The 19,553-nt window shown below is 40.4% G+C and overlaps 1 protein-coding gene across 2 annotated transcripts in view; it reads left to right on the top strand.

Moving 5' to 3' along the window:
* CLTRN (collectrin, amino acid transport regulator) overlaps positions 1 to 19,553 on the top strand; it is a 422,295-nt gene that overhangs the window by 1,254 nt on the left and 401,488 nt on the right. For both annotated transcript variants that reach the window (XR_010622497.1, XM_065741410.1), the window contains exons 3-5: positions 6,490 to 6,575; positions 12,230 to 12,346; positions 15,083 to 15,277. Coding sequence is in view for 1 of the 2 variants with exons in the window: in XM_065741410.1 (XP_065597482.1) it covers positions 6,490 to 6,575; positions 12,230 to 12,346; positions 15,083 to 15,277 (398 nt within the window). In the remaining variant the exon portion in view is untranslated. The remainder of the gene's footprint in view (positions 1 to 6,489; positions 6,576 to 12,229; positions 12,347 to 15,082; positions 15,278 to 19,553) is intronic.

Below are 19,553 nucleotides of genomic sequence, written 5' to 3'. Positions count from 1 at the left end.
TTTGCAGTTTTGAATGCTTGCCACAAATCTGCAGTGTGTTACAGGGCTATGCATAAAATTAGATATGAAATATCTTGGGCAGTCCTATGCACGGGAAGTCTAGAGCTTGATTATTAGTAGTCCTGGAAACTAAAATGACATAGATTAGGTGTTAGAAGAGACTGGAGCTATAAGAATCTCCCTTTGACCTCAGAAGCCATTCTAAAACTACTTTAAAATACTAGAAAATTTAAACTAACATTAGCAGGGACCTAATTCCGATGGGAACTTCATAAACCAGATAAATTTAGAAGAAATAATCCAGATACATAATAAAGTATTTGTCTATGGAAATTGATCTTAAAGTCAATCCTCTGGGGCAAGAGATTTTAATTAAAAAATCGTGCAAGCCTGCATTGTTTAAAAATTTATTAAAATTGTGTATTCCTATGGCTGAAAATATGTCAAATCATTAATGAACTTCTTACAATAACTGCTATTTCCTTTTTTTTAATCTTGGTTCAAAACCTTAGGAAATAATAAAAACAGTTGTTCCCAGCAGTGCTATTTTTAGTGGATTTTAGTTCTTCAACTATAGCAAAATAAGGGAGATATGTTTGATCATTTATAGTCTTACTGTTTTTCATCACAAGAAGGGTATGATACAAATAATTAGTTGTAAAGGTACTTTATATTACAGAAAAAGAATCAATAACTGTGGAGCCTTTCATTGTTGTTTTTTTTTTTTTTTTTTTTTTTTTGTTAGATAGACAGTAGTTCATTTCATTTAATAATATATACATAAGACCTGAGAATGAGACGATCTAAAATTTAAACAACATTTTAGAACAATGTGTTGGATGAGGTATGATGCCATACAAAATTATCCACAGATTCTGAAGAATTTATTAACTAGCTAATATCTAATATATCCTTTTCATAGCCATCACAGTCTTCTTTGCAAATGACTGAAACTGAAAACTAAAACTGCTATCAAACTGAAATTCATTTTGATCTAAGAATTTGGTAAACTTTGCTTTTTTATTTTTATTTTTAGCAAATAAAAGGGTACATAAATCTGTCATAGTATCACAACAGGAGAGAGCCAGCTTGGGATACCTTGGAATGATGCTCTGCTATTTAATTCTGTTTCATTCATCTACAAGTCACTTCAAGCTAGATGATAGCTTGAACAGAAGACTTGATACCATGACTATTTCACTGTAAGACTGGCAGGATAACTCTGGTTCAGGAGTGCAATCAATAGATTAGTATAGTTTTCCACGTGATTAAATGCACAGCATGCATTTTGTGTGATGCTTATACCGACAGGCATCATTTTTTTCATTTGTGCACAAGGTGAGCTGTACTTTTAGTCAGAGAGTGCCAGTTCTGGTGTATTAATATTGTTCTTGGCACAGTGGAATGGAAATGACAGCTAAAATACATTAAGTATCTAGCTGTTTTCATGTGACTTGGTAGTAAATGGGTGTACACAGCAGAGACATTGCTTGCTATGCAGTGGGAGTAAATCTAAACAGAAGGAAGTTGATCTATGGGACTGCGTCTCTCTGAGGGTGGTATTAAATTTACTAGCAGCTTTTACAGTGGCTGCTAGCCACTGGTAGCATTAACAGTAGATGGTTAATTCAAAAAGGCCAAAGATAACACAGTGAGCACATGTGATGTGTGATGCATTTCTCTTATATACATGCAGTGCACTAAACATAAACATACCACGTACATAGACTTGATAGTGCTGCATTGCATTTGAGACCATGTAAACATGAAAGGGAGTGTGCTTCATCACTGTCCATCATCCATTTGTTTAAATACAGATGCATTTAAAATTATGGTAAATAGTTTTATGGCTCTTATCTATATCTCTTCCTCTACTACATTGTCTCTTTTAACACTATTGCTGACATTACTGCCATGTTTTCACTAGTGAGGTGGGATCAAAATACAAGCTTTTAAATATTTTTATTCAAACTGTCCCTCTTTTGCTTTCATTTTAAGCTACCAGACTGGCACACATCAAAATGTAATTACCTCTCTTCCTTCACAAGACAGGAGTGGTGAGTCAGAACCATGATTCCCAGAAGTGCCTATGGATTTTAATGCTAGCTGTCTATTGCTCAGCTCTGTGGTCCCTGTCTGATTGTATCTCTACCTGTTTCACCTTTCATCATCTGATTAGGGATGCTAAATATGATCGGTGTGACTTTTTGCCCTTTAAACAGCTACCTGCTTCCCTGTTCAGGTTCCCAGTCCTCAGAAGGTCAGAGCAAAATGTGTTATGGTCTCTGGAAGTGGGATCCCTCCTTCTTTCTCCAGGAAGGCTGCAGCAGCTCCATACATCCAAAATCAGAATTTAAAAAGCAGAATTAAGATCTGGCATTTTCAGTTGCGTTTGGTTAGTCTATTCCTGTTTTTTGAGTGTTATGAAGTATAAAAAAGTAGTCCCAGGTTGTCAGCAGGGTTAAGTATACACAATGTTGGTTTTCTGGTTTGGATGATTACAGTGCAGATTTTTTTTAATGCTGAAAGTTAAAGATTAGATTTGTGTTCTGACTGACTGAAGAAAACTGCATCGAACCTCCACTAATATCATTCCAAGAAACTATTAATCTTTGTAATCCGCTGAAAAGGGGAAATTCAATCAGTACGTCATGGTCATGGCTCTTGTTATAAAAATGTGATAGGTGAAGTTTTTCCTGGTCATTAGAATTGCATAGGGGAATGAAAGCCCGGGGGATCCTAGTGAAGCTTTCTCAGAAACATGAAATGATGGCAACACGATTTTTCATTGAGACAACAGAGAAGAGTTTTGGGAGGCTGTATTTTACTTGTTACTGAAGGAGAAAGGATGCTATTTTCTTTCTCTTGCCTAAAATTTGATGTAATTCATAGTTGAGCCTGTCTTCATATTGTAAGAACAGCACACAGCAATAAGTTCATAATCTTTTTTTCCTCCTGTGCTCCCATCCATCTCCCAGAATCTGCATGCAACATCATATTTTTTATTTAATGGCAGAACTAAATGGCCTTCAAGAATAGGTCTTACTTAAAGTAACAAATTAACTGAATGTAAACATCTTAAAATAGATTTTTACATTCAGTGCAGCTCATCAGCAAAAGAGGCAAAGCCAGAGGTGCAGTTATGTTGAATGCACCTGTCTCAAAGGGGGAAATGAATCCTAGCACAGGAGCTAGCTGGACTCATCGAGAGAGCTTTAAACTAGCTGTGACGGGGGAAGGGGATAAAACAGGGCTCTCCAGTAAAGAGCCCAGGGGGACTGTGCTGGAGCAAGGGGTGAGGCAGATATCTCAGCTGAAGTGCATCTACACCAATGCATGCAGCATGGGCAACAAACAAGAGGAGCTTGAAGCCATTGTGAGGCAGGCTAACTATGTCCTTGTGGCTATTACAGAAACATGGTGGGACCCCTCCCATGACTGGAGTACTGAGATTGATGGCTACAAGCTCTTCAGAAGGGATAGACAGGGAAGAAAGGGTGGTGGCATAGCTCTCTATGTCAAAGAGTGTTTTGATGTTGAAGAGCTTGAGGTTGGAAATGATAGTGTCTATGGATCAGGGGGATGGTCTGTAGGGGTGACATCGTGGTGGGGGTCTGTTATAGACTGCCTAGTCAGGATGAAGAAATAGATGAGGTGTTCTACAAGCAACTCGTAGATGTTGCACGATGGCCAGCACTTGTTCTCATGGGGGACTTCAACTTTCCTGATATATGCTGGAAATATAATACTGCGCAGAGGAAGCAGACCATGAGATTTCTAGAGTGTGCGGAAGATTGCTTCCTGACACAGCTGGTGCAAGAACCTACCAGGGGAGGTGCCCTGCTAGACCTGCTCTTCACTAACAGAGAAGGACTAGTAGGAGATGTGAAGGTTGGGGATTGTCTTGGGCAGAGTGACCATGAAATTGTGGAGTTTGCTATTCTTGGTGATGTCAAGAGGGTGACTAGCAAAACTGCTACCTTGGACTTCCGGAGGGCAGACTTTGACCTGTTCAGGATGCTTGTTGCAAGGGTCCCTTGAGACTCGCTCCTGAGGGGTAAAGAGGTCCAGGAAGCCTGGATGCTCCTCAAGATGGAAATCTTAAAGGCACAGGAGCAGGCTGTCCCGGAGTCCTGCAAGTTGAGCCGGAGGAGAAGAAGACCAGTGTGGATGAACCGGGAACTTTTGTTGAGACTCCGAGAGAAAAAGAGAGTCTATGTCCTCTGGAAGATGGGACAGGCTACTTGGGGAGACTACAGAGAACTTGCCAAGATTTGCAGGCATGCAAAAATGAAAAATGAAATGCAAAAGCCGAGCTCGAACTTAGACTGGCTACTGTAGTAAAAGAGAACAGGAAATCCTTTTACAAATATATTAACAGCAAGAGAAGAACTAAGGAGAATTTCTCTCCTTTACTTGATGTGGCAGGGAATGTAACCACGGAGGATAAGGAAAAGGTTCTCAATGCCTTCTTCACATCTGAGGTTCTCAATGCCTTCTTCACATCTGTCTTTAATAGACAGAGCAGTTGTCCACAGGGTACTTTTCACCCTGACCTGGAAGTCTGGGACAGAGCGCATAATACACCCCCTGTGATCCAAGCAGAGACAGAGACCTACTCCTCCATCTGAACTGCCACAAGTCCATGGGGCCAGATGGGATCCACCCAAGGGTGCTGAGGGAGCTGGCAGAGGTGGTTGCCAAGCTGCAAAACTACCATCTATCAGCATTTCTGGTTATCTGGAGAGGTCCCACGTGATTGGAGGCTTGCCGATGTGACTCCCATCTTCAAGAAAGGCCATAAGGAAGACCCGGGGAACTACAGGCCTGTCAGCCTGACCTCGGTATCAGGGAAAGTTATGGAGCAGATGATCTTGAGGAAGATCACACAGCACGTGCATGGCAACCAGGGGATCAGACCCAGCCAGCATGGGTTCACAAAGGGCAGGTCGTGCTTGTCCAACCTCATCTCCTTCTATGACTGGGTGACCAGACTGGTAGATGAGGAAAGGCTGTTGATGTAGTCTACCTGGACTTCAGCAAAGCCTTTGACACGGTCTCCCACAGTATTTTACTGGGGAAACTGGCAGCCCGTGGTGTGGACAGGTTCACTCTTCTCTGGGTGGAGAACTGGCTGGAGGGCCGTGCCCAGAGGATAGTGGTTAATGGAGTTAAGTCCAGCTGGTGTCCCGTTACAAGTGGTGTCCCCCAAAGGTTGGTACTGGGGCCCATCTTGTTTAATATCTTTATTGATGACCTAGACGAGGGGATTGAGTGTACCCTCAGTAAGTTTGCAGATGACACCAAGTTGGGAGGATGTGTCAAACTGCTTGAGGGTAGGGAGGCCCTTCAGAGGGATTTGGATAGGCTGAATAGCTGGGCTGAGCTCAATGGGATGAGGTTCAATAAGACCAAGTGCCGGGTCCTGCACTTTGGCCACAATAACCCTATGCAATGCTATAGGCTTGGGGCAGAAGGCTTGAAGAATGTAGAGAAGAAAAGGACCTGGGGGTGTTGGTTGATGCTCGGCTTAACATGAGCCGGCAGTGTGCCCAGGTGGCCAAGAAGGCCGACAGCATCCTGGCCTGTATTAGAAATAGTGTAGCCAGCAGGAGCAGGGAGGTGATCATCCCCCTGTACTCAGCTCTGGTACGGCCGCACCTCGAGTACTGTGTTCAGTTTTGGGCCCCTCACTACAAGAAGGACATTGAGGCCCTGGAGCGTGTTCAGAGAAGGGCAACAAAACTGGTGAGGGGTCTGGAGCACAAGTCTTATGAGGAGCGGCTGAGGGAGCTGGGATTGTTTAGTCTGGAGAAGAGGAGGCTCAGAGGAGACCTTATTGCACTCTACCACTTCCTGAAGGGGGGTTGTGGTGAGGAGGGGGTGGGCCTCTTCTCCCTGATAAATAATGACAGGACGAGAGGGAATGGCCACAAGTTGCGCCAGGGAAGATTTAGATTAGATCTGAGGAAACATTTTTTCTCTGAAAGAGTGGTCAGGCACTGGAATGGCCTGCCTAGAGAGGTGGTTGAGGCACCATCCCTAGCGCTGTTCAAGAAGCGTTTAGATGAGGTGCTAAGGGATTTGATTTAGTAGCTTAGTGGGTAGGGATGGTGATAGGAGGATGGTTGGACTAGATGATCTTTTAGGTCCTTTCCAACCTAATGTATCTGTGAATCTATGAATCTGTGTTGGGAGAATCCTGGTAAAAAGTATGGTCTTTGATGTGAGAAGTTTTACTTTTCCAGTTCGGCAAGTTCATTCATTTTTTGGAAAAGTTCTTTTCACTTTGTATTGCATTTTACGACAAACATTAGAAAAAGTTGCTTCAGCACATTGAATACTAGGTAGGATTTTTTTTCAGCAACAGCCTGTGAATTTATTAATTTTCTTGGTCTCTATGTCATTTCAAGTTCAGCGACTCTTTTTTCCCCATCTGTCCTGCCAGCTCTGGAGATGAAACTGATGATTTTCCATCTTCCTTTGCAGTATGCCTGGGATGCAAATGAAGAGTACCTCTTCAAAGCAATGATGGCTTTTGCAATGAGAAGATACTCCAGCAAGAGTACAACTCAGTAAGCATCTACTCTGATTTGCATTATAGCTATTAATGCTGCATGTAGCAGACCATCCTTGGCTGTACTGAGGTGTAGAAATTGTTATTTACAGCTTCTAAAAGCTGAATGTGCCAGTGTATTTCCTCAGCAATCAGTTATGTGTTAATTTTTGCACTTTCTATCTTAAGCAGTGTTCAGTCTTTGGACCAGTATCCCTACTGCTGCTCTCAGTGGGGCTGTGCCAATTTACTCAGAATCTGACTTTAAGACATGATCCCTTCTGTTAACCATACTGAGAGGAGGAGAAAGGGTCCATCAGCAAGGCTGAGCAATGCGGTACAGATCCTTGAATAAGCAGCTTTGGTGCACGTTTACTTGGTGTTCATCTTCAGCAGTGTGCTGAGGATGAGCTGACCCAGAGGGCTGGAAGGTGGATAGCTGTCCTGGTGCTGAGTTCTGCTAAGGGATATCCATGTCTAATATTACAGTGGCTGAGTTACCTAACATCAGGACGTTTCATATGTTGCAGTTCAGACATAGATCAGCCATTAATTGGTTTTGGGATTAAGCCTACCCTAAGGCATTGAATATTCTTCTCAGGCTTCTGATCATTGCCACTTACGAAATTAGATGCCAGATCAGCAGACCATTTAGCAGGATGTTTCTTCAGTACGTTCTTCCCTTTCTTAAACAAGAAACCTCGTGAGTGTATTCCTAGAGGCTTATTTTTTCATTGTTTTTCAATCTTAAAGGAAAGATTTATGGCTCTGGTAGGTTAATGAGGATAAGGTTTTCAATTTACTCTCTGAGAAAATTGCTTCAGGCCATCACTGCATCAGATGAAGCATATTGCATATTTGCAAAGACATTAGTTATTTTTAGTCATATGATGATTACTGTGGCTGCTGCATTTTCTCTTAAATAGAAAATGCTCTCCCTGCTCCATGTCACAGAAGTGTTTGGTTCCTTGCTGTTTTATTTGTATTCCTTGGAAGGTGTCTCATTAGAGCAAGGAGCCATTAGATCAAAATTAACAGAAATAGTCAAGTATGTTCCCACCACACACCTGCAAAAGGAGTTCAAGATACCAGCTAATTAAAGGTGATCATGCAGAGGTTTTGGCTTTTTTTCAAGGTTTTCAGGAGTGTTTTCATTCAATCTCTGATCCATAAAAGCTTGCTTTATATATTCATTTTAGTCCCAGGTCCCCCTTCTATAATTATTATTCTGTTCCTCCTCCTTCAAAGCTATGATGCTTTTACATGGCAAAATCCTGTGTCAGATGCTGCTGAACTTTACCCTCTTCAAGTATTACAGCTGTCTGCAGAGTCAACTAATTTTAATAAGTTTGGTGTAGGAATGGGAAAAAGTCAAATGACAGGAGTTAAAATTTTAATGGATGTTTTATTTATCTGCTCTGGGATGTCACAACACTTACGCTCACTTAGCTCCTCCCAAGACAAATTTTCCTATGGACAACTGTGATAATGGCAGTCTTACTCTGTTTTGGAGGTAAGCCTGCATGCATCAGCAATTTCCTGCTGCTAAATTTTTCACAGAAGAAGTTAGTACAGTATTTGCAACAAGTTAGGTATGGGCTTCTTTTCGTGCTTCTAACACAGTACAGGACTTCTTCAAGGGATATAATTTGCAAGGGTGTTTCTCGAAGGTAAAACTGATAGCTTTTCTGGGACTTCTAGATACCCTCAGGGTCATGTGTAGGCAGCTAAAGTACTGCTATGCTGCTCTGGTATCTTCTAAAGCTTATTAGGCAGCAGTCTGAAGATTTTCATGGGTTTCTCCCAGAACTCAAGAGACCTCAGAGTCTCCCTTCTGTGTCAGAGAGCTTGTTGACCTCCCACTATACTCCAAATAACAGTTGTTTCCATTACTGAAATCTCTTTCCCAGCATGGTGGCTGGCAAGAAGCATCTGGGTACAGAGAAAGGAGCATGGTCTATCTCCAACCCCTTTGCAGTGGCAATTGCAGTGTGGGAGCACTCGCCATTCGCAAATGAATAGCAGCTTGTGGAGCGCAGTGGAGCAGCAGCGCTCTCACATTACTGGTATGAACAGTGGCAGGAGCTGGAAGGATGGTGAAGAGAGAAGCAGGAGTGGGTTAGAGAAGAGGAAAGTACCCCTCATAGTCACAAGGCAGGTAAATCCCAGAGTCTACTCAGCCTTGATCCCAAAGAATCTTGCTATGCTTTACACCAAGGGAAATCACAAACCTTTGGTCACAAACCAGTTTTTCTGCTACACTGCTGGTTAAGTGGAGTTTTTAATCTAATAGGGGAACTGTGTTTAGGTTACAGACATTTGTACAGGTAAATACCAGCAAAATTTCTTCATGAGATGTAAAAGCATCATGCACGCTGTATCTCAGTTTCTCTAAAGTTAATTTCTAAACTAAGCTTTAATAAATCATGGACCTATGTTTAATGTTTGAAAGGTCTGATGAATTGTCAAGGTTGTGTGAAACAGGAAGAAGACACAATCCATTGAATCACTCAGTAATTATTAATGCAGATAAAATAAAAGTTTATTTTGCAGTTGAGAAATATGGATCCTTTATTTCTTGTTCTCTGACCTTTTGATTCACTCTCAATACATGCATTCAGGACCTACCTAAGCCAACCTTTGATCTGTCAATGTTAAAACTTGATTGTCCACAGCCTGTTGGTAACTCTTCTTTCTCTAATCTGTGACTCATTTGAAATAATATGCATCTCTTTTGAGTCTGAAACTCGTTAATCTTTAGAGTAGAAAGAATGTGATCACTCACATTTAAATGATATGCTTTTGTACATCTTCTCCCAGTTTGTATGTAAGAAAGCTGCAGTTTTAATCATGGAGTGACCAGAAGTTCATCAGTGTTATCTGCCCTCTTAATATAGGTATTCTTGGTACTTATATTCTGACCATTATATTCTAATATTCTGACCACTCAGGATAAAATAAACTTATAGAGATAAAGCTGTTGTGTCAAGGTGAGCTCATGGCTGCTGGTCCCAACAAGGAAGAAAATAAAGGTGCATCTGAGAGAGCAGATGTGCAGCACTGGGTGGGAAGAGGCTTGGCATTTTCTGAGAGCCAGAGGTATACACCAGGGTCTCAGGGCTAGTGCTTCATCACCAGCTAATGACTGTCATATGTACCCAGTGCCCTTTGAGTCTCTGGCAGCTCTCCTTATCCCTAAGTAATCTAAATCTCCATGAGGATCAATGATGGGTGTTTCAAGTTGAGGATTCTTCAGGGTTTCCTGCCCTCTCCTCACAGAAAGGAGGCGAAATTTCCATATCTTAGCATGAGCCTTGCTGCTCAGTTCTGCTCCTTTTGGTGCCAGAGAAACTGCCCCAGTGATAAGCACCTGCTCTGTCATACAGAAAGCTATAGAGATTACCTCATTCTGAAGAGTCCCTTTGGGTCTAAGAGCTATAGCATGTTCAGCCACACCTTATACACCAAATGTATCTTTCTATTGAGGGAATGAGCTCGGCTTGCTCACCACATTTTGAGAACACTTACAGAGGAATACGAACCCCTATTTTCTACTTGGCCCACTTCTTGAGCGCACCACAGGAATTCCAGCATTAAGAACTGCGGCACTGTGAAGCTTTAGGTCCTACAGTTATAAATTCTCCTGATGGAAAACTTCCTCCACAGATACAATTTTAGATATTCTGTGAAGTCAGCAAGAGTTTGTCAGCCACCAGCCAAAAGTAGACTCTTTTTCCCCTCTCCTGTAAATTTTGTGCTTTGCTTTTATTTTGTGAGGAATAAATCTACTTTTATCTTCTGGCTGTTGCCAGAAAACTGATGCAAACATCTTTTAAAATCCCAGAGGATGGCTTTCCTCTTTTATCCGGGAAAATTATCTGTATTTGCAAAATTGATGTTCCAGAGAGGTAAAAGTGGGTATTTCAGCTCTGCAAAATCATTGCTTTCCATTTTATTGGATGTCTCTGTGGAATATATACCTTTCCTGTAAATGAAAGGTTTCCCTTCCCAAATACGCTGGCACCTGAACAACCACCCAAAAAAGCTTGTAGCAGTAAGTAAATCATTTCCACAAAACAAGAGTGAACTACTTTGAGCAAGCCAATGACTGTCCTGCCTTAACAGCTATCTCGTTGCTTTTTTTTTTTTTTAATTCTGAGTGAAGGCTATGCATCTATGCGTAATATTTTCTGCCTTACATTCTTTCCTGCTTCGTGCTTTCTGCTCTTCAAGCCGTCGCTGAGGTCCTGTTAGCCGTCATTTAATTAAGTTTGTAATTAGCCAGCAGATGGCACTACACAACAGAGCTCTGTGGCAGGTCACTGCTTGCAGTAGGTGATTTGTCACCTCAGGAAGTCTCAGAAGGTGGAAATGAAATGTTAAAACTTGCATTTTGGCGATGGACAAGTCAAACATTGCATTGAAATCCATTATGGTATTGGGCATTAAAAACATCCCTGTAGTTATTTAGAAGATAACAAGGCGGGGCAACTTGGTAGGCGAAGGGGAACAAAGTTTGGGCTGCTCCCTGGAATATCTGCTCATTACTTGGATATGGCCAGTAAATCTGAATTCTGAGCCAGTCTTTGGGTTATTTAGTAATGATATAGAATATTTTTTTGTTGTTGTTGTTGGTTTTTTTTATTGTTATTGCTCTAGGTTTCTGTTTTTCAATTCATAACACTTTGGATACCCTTTTGAGATGCGTATTATATTCCTTGCCATGCTGTAAACAGTGTCTTTATGGCAGCTGCTGTGTATCACACTGGTTTGACTGGTTTGCTAGTTGTATGAATGAAACTGAAACAGACAGAAGGACTCAAGGGCACCATCTATCCTCAGTCACTATTTATTTATATTATACATGTAGTAGTCTTCAGTTATTTAGTCTAAATACAATGATTCTGTGAGGTATTTCTAATTATATTTTCATTTTTCACTAGCATTAGTGGTAGATTACAAGTTTATAGGATTTAAAAAAAAAACCACACATTTTAAAGATATTCCACTCACTTTTTATATAGTATGCCATGAGAAGCTTCCTGCCTGTGGCCTTCTGTTTTTAACTTCACATAAAACTAAGCAATCTTCTTTTGAAACATTAATATTTTGAGATTAATATGTTATAGCACAAACCAGGGGGCACAGGCCAGTGCCAGTATGATGTTTATATTTAGCCTGTTGACTCCACTTTGTGCCTGACAGTGCAGAAGGATGTCAAAGAGAATAATGTTGATTTCTTTGTTCTTTCTTCCCTGTTGGTTTCCTCTCCTCTATGAAAGTGTCTCCTACAGGAGGACTGCACTCACTTAAAAATTGTATAGGACATCAACCATGTCTAGCTCCTTAGTTGACAAATAACAAACTTACTTTATCAGTGCATTTGCCCAACAGCCTTTTTCACAGCCCAGATGATTAAGATCCAAATGTTTTTTTTCCATTTTATTACACTAAGTGCATGTCCAAGACCAGTCAGATTTGTATTAGATTCAGAAATCATTTGAAGAACCACGTTTGGTCTCAATAAGCTTAATTTTTTTCAATCGTATTGAGAAATGAGAAATGCTGTGGGTGATATTTCTTCACCATGAATGGTTATCTTTTTTCAATGATCTTTCCCCCCTTTAGAGAGCTACTAAATATTTCAATAATTTCTGTTTCAACCATCTGCAGAATTTCCAACGTGCTGCTCTGCAATGTGACGGATCGGGTGTCATTTTGGTTTGTGGTCACTGATTCCTCCAAAAACACAACAACTGTTCCGGGAAGTGAGGTAGAAGCAGCCATCAGGTACAGTTGCTACTCCTGCAGCCCCTCCTTCCCTGCTGACTGAGGATGATTTTTCTCTGGCCACGAATGAGCACTCTGCCTCTTTAGGGACAATCTAATCTAACTTGTTAAAACTCCAAGGGGTTAGTACTCTTTCAAGCATGCATGATTAGCGTGATTTATAACAGTTCTATGGAATTCAATGTATGTGAGCACTGAGATTGTTACTTTGGAAAGTGTTTTAATATTGGAGCTTCAGGTCAAAGCTAGCCCCTTCCTGAAGCTGGGGCTGTAATTTTTTGGGCACGTGCATAGCAGAAACACTGCTATCATCCAGTTGCTACACTTCCCAGAGAGAGAGCCTTCTTCCTTAGATGTCAGAACTCCAGCTTTTTTGGATTGGATTAATGTTATTTCATGTTCACCACATGCCATGTGAGCCTCTATACCAAGGCTAGTGACCACAGGCTCCCTTTAGTGCTTGTCAAGTACAAGTTTTCAGATTTGATGTAGAAATAAATGTTTGCATGAGAAGGGCTATTCATGGAAAGAGCTGGCTGTGTCCCAGATTGGCTTAAATAGTCTTATACTCACATTGCTGTCATACCAGCATTTTTTGGAATGCCAGTCACTATAGTAGCTGAGTATTACTTGTACAAAATACCATGTTATACAAATCAGTTCACTTTCTATTCAATATTGCATTTTCTCGCCAATAAAGACGAGAGCATAGAGCTGAAGAGGGAAAAAGAGGTAATCTGACTCCAGTGGTCTGTCAAAGCTACAGAAGGGGCTTATGGGGATGACTTCCACAAGCAGCATAACTCACATATCTTTGTCAAGCACGAAGTAGAAAACAGACCTGTTTTTAGACATTCTGTACTTTGTCTTGAAAATTCATGTTACCTCTATGAAGGTGTAATGCCTAATTCCTGATGAATGAGTATGCATTCTTTTGGAAAGATTAACTTTTAAGCTTATGAGTAGATTAAACTGTTTCCTACAGAGACACCAAACAATAGCTTCATAGCATTAGTAGAGGAAGCAGATTATTTATTCACTGAAGCTCTCTAAGAATGTTGGAATGCAGGGCTTTTTATGAATTTCTGTTATTCCTTGATCATTCAGAAGCATAAGCTGATTTATTTAAGTCTTTTATGTGCCCTGTTTGCTGGAGAAATTGGATGCTATTATAGCCTGTTTGTTTTTTTAACTGTGGTCTTTCATCCCATAAAATGCTATTTAAAAAAACAAAACAAAACAAAAATACTTCCTGTCTAATTTAGAAAGAAGAAATTAAAGAGTCTATAAAGCTGCATTTTTTATTCTATTGCTTCTGATTGCAAGCTTCCATGCTAAACCATTATTCTAATTCTTTATACTACAGTATCATATAAGAATGCTACCCATAGACCAGGATTTTGTTTTATGAGTTTCTTTCAGAAACAAAGAACAAAGAGGAAAGCAACCTTCTCAGAGCTCTGTATGAGTCCCAAGATCTTGCATAAATATACATGAGATATTTATGAATATACAAACAGTCTGCACCTGTAGTTACCCAAATGTGTTTCAGCACATAATTCTCTAACTCCGGCCATTACATGAGGGTTAATAATGCTTACTTCAGCTGTTCACAATGAATCATTTATATTAATAAGGTTGAAAATCTCTTTAAATCACAGGCAGCTTACCTTATAATGAGTCTTATAATATGCCATGGCTTTCAGTCCTCTCCAGGAGTGCTAGCTTTCTTTTAAGGGTAAGAACTTCCTGCTTAAAAGATAGTCAACGTTATGATTTCCAAGAAGGGAATTTGCAAGAATCTTACCTTTGTTCCCCATATGTCTTATGGGGAATATTTCTCAGGAAGTACTCGCTCTGCAATAAATTAATTGAATTGTATACACAAAAGGGTGAATTTTATAACTGCAATCAAAATCTCTCAAGACCAATATATGTAATATATTTTATCAAAACTTTGAAGCATTTTGGAAAAGTTAATGAAAGATATTGCTAAAGCATTTCAAGGCTGCTTAGATTCAGATCCAGAAGTTACTGCAAATGCTTCAAAGTAGTGAATGTGGGTGAAGATATCCATTCAAGGGTAGCAGTTGTACTACTCATTTGAAAAACTGTATTTCTCAAGTTTACAGTTTCTCATAATGGAAAAGAGTGTGCAAGATCCATTTAGGTACATCCTATAGGGAAGGACATTTTGGCCATCAGGATGGATTCTTCTGGACTAAATCATGATCAGTGCCTCATGGATCTTAGAAAATCTCCAAAAGCAAGAGCAGATATACATGCTCATAACATTCAGGATGGTTCAGTCTGAGGAACTAAGTGGCGGCACTGATAAAATCCTCTGAGCATTGCAGGGTGGATCTGCCAGTGCCATGCAATTGTGGAATGCTGTATGAACAAGACATCACAGTCACCATTAACAGATTACCATCTTCAATATGTGGTCCAAACCAGAAACAAACTTTATTTCAGATCTTATCAGTGTTTTCCAGTTTTTCAGATAAATACATATGCCAGCATGATGTTCAAAACCCTGTATGCATTTGTGAGTGTCTGTGGATTACTGAGGATCTATGCTAGAGTGAAGGCCTATGCAATCCCACCAACATCATGTTAGATTAAATTTAACCCTGCCAGACTTGCAGCACGTACATGATTTTTTTTTCTTCTATCTTTTTTATTTATAAAATATCTTTGTAAAGAGATGTGATGTTTTTTTGTGTTTCTATGAAGGATGAACCGGAACAGAATCAACAGCGCCTTCCTACTGAGTGACAAAACACTGCAGTTCCTGAAGATATCCACAACTTTATCACCTCCTCTTGAGCCCTCCACACCTGTCTGGCTTATTGTATTTGGTGTTGTTCTTTCTCTCATTGTGGCTGGAATAGTTTTCCTCATTGTTGCAGGGATTCAGCAACGCAAGAAGTAAGCAGCTTAGCTTTCTTCTTCTGGTTTAACTGCACACTGGCAAGTTAAGTCAGGGTTGCTGGTTTTGCTTTTCTAATCTACCTCAGAAGAATTATAGCTGTATCCCTGCTCCATCCATAGGTAAGAAGCCCTTGTGCTCTTTGCTGAGGGTAAGGTTTAAATGTTATTAGCTGTGAACTAGATTCCTAAGTAGTGCTGGAGTGTACTGAGAAAACAAGGAGGATAAAAACCTGATCCTAGCAGCCATCTAAGTAGAGACAGTAGCTTTTCAAAGACTTTTGCTGTCGTGTTTCTTAGTGTCGACTGTGAATGACTTAGTGTAGGTGAATCTCTTCTCACAGACTAGCAAAATAGCTACCAAAGGAAAGCAGGCTGTCAGTGACTGTGCCCTTTCCGAGGCTGTAGTGTCAAAACCTGGCAGGGCTAACGTAATGCTGCTGCAGTTTGAGAAGTCTAAGTAGAAGACACAATAATGATTGAGGTATGGCTGAGGAAAGCCTACACAGTGAAATGAAGCATCATTTCAGCTACCACTCACTGATGAGCCTAAGGAACCTTCACAGGTGCATGACCAAATCTCACTGTGAGCCTAAGCGTTTGCTGTTTGGCCATAGAGTAGGAAAGAGTGACTCATTATTTTCTTTTCAGTTTCTGCCCTGTGAGAGTGCTGGCAAAACGGAAAAAGTCATTCATGCCTTTTGTGAATGTGAATCCAACCTGTTGTGAGCAGGTTGGAGCAGGCCAGAGGTCATTAGGTGATATTTTGATACTTTCATCTCTGTTGGATAAGATCTGTGAATAAGGAGTGGAAATTTCTCACCTGAACTGAGATCCTGCTTTGGGAGTGAGTAGTAGTTGAGCTACTTCTCTACTGAGTGAACAGTCATCTACCATGTCTTAGGCTGCCATGAAGGTCAGATTAATGCAACATTAAAAAAAACCTCCTCTGATACAACTTGTGGCCATTTCCTTGGGTCTTGTTTGTTGCCTGGGAGAAGAGGCCAAACCCCTCCTCATCAGAACCTCACTTCAGGAAGTTGTAGAGTGCAATGAGGTCTCCCCCGAGCCTTCTCTTCTCCAGACTAAACAGTCCTAGCTCCCTCAGCCAATTTTGTTTTTCTTTTAAAGAAAACTAGATGGTACTAAAATTATTGAATGCATTGCAGACTGTATCCCCAGATATATCAGGGCAAAGGAGTTACATGTGAAAAACAACATGCTGCTGAGATTTTTCCTTTCTGCCTCATTATCATCCTGAAAAACAATGTTTTCTGAAAAAAGATTTCAGAAGAACAGTGCTTCTTGTGAGGGATAAGTAGTGCTCAGAAAGAGATATGTAGGCTGAGTCCTTTCAATTATATTTTGCATTTGGAAGAGCTCCATGAATTTGTGAATAACCTTTCTGTTATCAAAATGAAAATTCAACAAACAGTAGATGAGAAATGCTGTTGCAGAAAGAGTGTGGACAAGTACTTGAGATCTATGTATATTTTAATTCCTGTTGCAGCCTTCCATGTTGCATGGCCTCAGTTATTTCATCCCCTGAATCTGGGTAACCTTGTCTGTAAAACTGGAGGATAATGTTTCTTCCTGAAGCCCATACCCACCCTCTGTGTGCCTGTGTAGTATCGTGGCTGTGTGACTGTGCAGTGTCTAGCTCAAAGGAGGTCTTTGAACATTTCACGAGTATAATATAAATAATTACATTAGATAGCCATGATTTTTTTCTGGCTAAAATAATCCTTTGTGCGTTATATCAGGCTGAAAGACAGCATTTTCCCTTTCTGTTTTCAATGTAGCTCAACTGAGCTTGAACAGTTCTGTTACACTCCTTTCACTCCCCTGTTTCCCTACTCTTGTCTTTATGCATAGTCCTTCCTCTAGGCAGAGTAATCCATGATTGATTTCTAACACTCCTTTCAAATCAATGGCATCTACAGGCAGAGCTGAGGGAGTAAGAGGGCAAAACAAGTACGTATTTGTTCTTTCTACTCTTGGAAATACAGGACTTAAAAGAGATGGTCTGGTCTATATGACTTTTTGATAGAAGAGAATTTCAAAAGTGCTCATCTCTTCTTCAGGTACCAAAGTATGTGATAAGTTGTGAAAAGTCTTCAGCATATTGTTGATGAGTTTTCCTGGAAACCTGACCAGAGCTGACAGCTATGTTGCCTAGTAAGCTGCTATTGGAAATCTGGCCTGAAGAACAGTGTTGATTTGTTGTAAATCTGGCATTTTGTCTTTACTGGCCTTTGAAATATCAGTTAAATACCTCAATTCAAATAAGCACAAAGGGATGCACTGCAGCCTGCTCATAGTCAAGTAGCAAGGAAGCACATGATAGACCTCGGAGTATCAGTAATGAGTTAGACTTGTGCGTCATTTCTTGAACTGGAAGATTTTAATTAGGTTTTCACTGTGCATCACTGCCGACGTGAAAATCCAGACCCCAGCAACTTGCAGCTTGAAGTCATTAGCAGAGTTCCATGTGATTATAGCCGTTGGCTTTACAGTGAGTTAGATCAGATACACTATCTCCCAACTTTATGTTTGCTCTCCTTTAACAGCTGCAATATGACATCTCTCTCTCTACAAAAGCATTTGGCACACATCCGAAGCAGGACTATATTTTGGGTCAGTCCCAAAGTGGTCAGGCAGTTGAAATCTATGATCTTTGTAGGTCCCTTCCAACTATTCTATTCTACTCTACTCTTTCTCCTTTACTATGCTGGGTTAGACTGAGGTATACCCCTACCCCCTACTTCCCATTTTCAGCAGGGACCATACATATTTGCCTTGGGAAGAGTAAAACTAGGGTGAGCACACAAATGCTTCCCCCTATTACTCTCCATGCACATATTTTGCAGTTGAAGGCCTTCCTGAGCTGGATTTTATATATATATGCCTTGAATAGCCCATAATGTTTTCATTTCCCTTGACTTGTTGAGTCTTCCCTTGAACTCAGCAATTTTTAAGTTCTCTGAATTTCTACAGCAACAAGTTCCACACATCTGCTCTTCTTTTTTCTTTCAAATCTCTGCCTTAGTATTATCTCTATGTTCCTTGCCCACTCTTTTTCTGTTGAAGAACTCTCCTTTCATCATCTGACAGAGGACAGAGGCTTCCACCACTACTCTTACAGTTTATTTTTAGCAGGCTTGTAATGCCAAGAATTTCCCAAAGGCCAATAAAATTTTATTATTCTTAATACCACTGTTATTAGCAATTATACTGAGTCAGGTTGTTATGATTGTCCTGAGTCAGATTGTTACAGTATGTTTTGCAGGATAGGAAGAAGCGGTAGAGCTGACCTTTGAGTTTCTTATCCTCTGAAACCGCTGATGCTGCAGGCTGTAAAGTACAGAACATTTTTCCATAGTAGATCTGAAGGTTAGAATAAATCTAGAATTAAAGGAACACTGTGACATGTTGACTGATACTTCTGTATAATGCCTTCGTGTGGCTTTCATTTCAGATAATTTTATTTATTATTTTAATATGGTTTTTGTGAGAACTGTGGCCTGGAAAAATGAAAGCAATGCAATTGTTTAATCCAGAAAACAGAAGTATAATAAGATTCTGAGTTGGAAGGTGGCTATTAATGAAGTTAGAACTAGGAGTGCATATTTACAGTGCTAAGAGTGCCTGACTTCTGGAGAAGATCAAGGAGCCTGAAGGTGCCTCCATCACTGGAGGCTTTAGTAAAAAGCTGATCTTTGTTTCTAAAAAGTATATCTTAATTTATCCAAATCAATTGGGTGAAATCTATGACATATGGAACAGACTAGATGTATAGGGCATTCCTTTATGACTTCAAGGAAAAAGGGATTAAGAGCTTTTTTTCATTTTTCTCCTACACCAACTTTTCCTACTGTACTCTCCTGTTATTTAGCAGAACAAGGAGCCAAAATGATATGTACAACATGCTTATAACAGTTTTACTCCAGGTTTTCTGATTCCCAATCCTGACCTTAAACCACTAAAACCGAGTTTCCAGCCCCAGGAAAGGAAAGCCTCCCACCTTCACTGGTGCATTTATAACAGCAAAGAGGCTGTGAGTGTGGCTGCCTGCTTTTGCACTTGTAGGTGGTTGTGAGTTAATGCGGCTAAAGTCAGTATAAGAGCAAGTGATTCTGGGAAGACTCTGCAACAGATTATGCCTTTCAGTATATAACCTACAGTGAACTTCTGACTAAGAGTGCAGTTTTCTCTCTGTGAAATCTCTGTGGAGTGCTGCAGGTCAGTAGAATAAGACAATTTTCTCTTCCTTGTT

Source organism: Cyrtonyx montezumae, unplaced genomic scaffold, assembly GCF_038088225.1.
Source record: "Cyrtonyx montezumae isolate F1298 unplaced genomic scaffold, pur_monq_1.0 scaffold_3, whole genome shotgun sequence".
Lineage (NCBI taxonomy): Eukaryota > Metazoa > Chordata > Aves > Galliformes > Odontophoridae > Cyrtonyx > Cyrtonyx montezumae.
The sequence above is the reverse complement of the archived record's forward strand: the minus strand, read 5'-3'. Positions and strand labels throughout refer to the sequence as shown.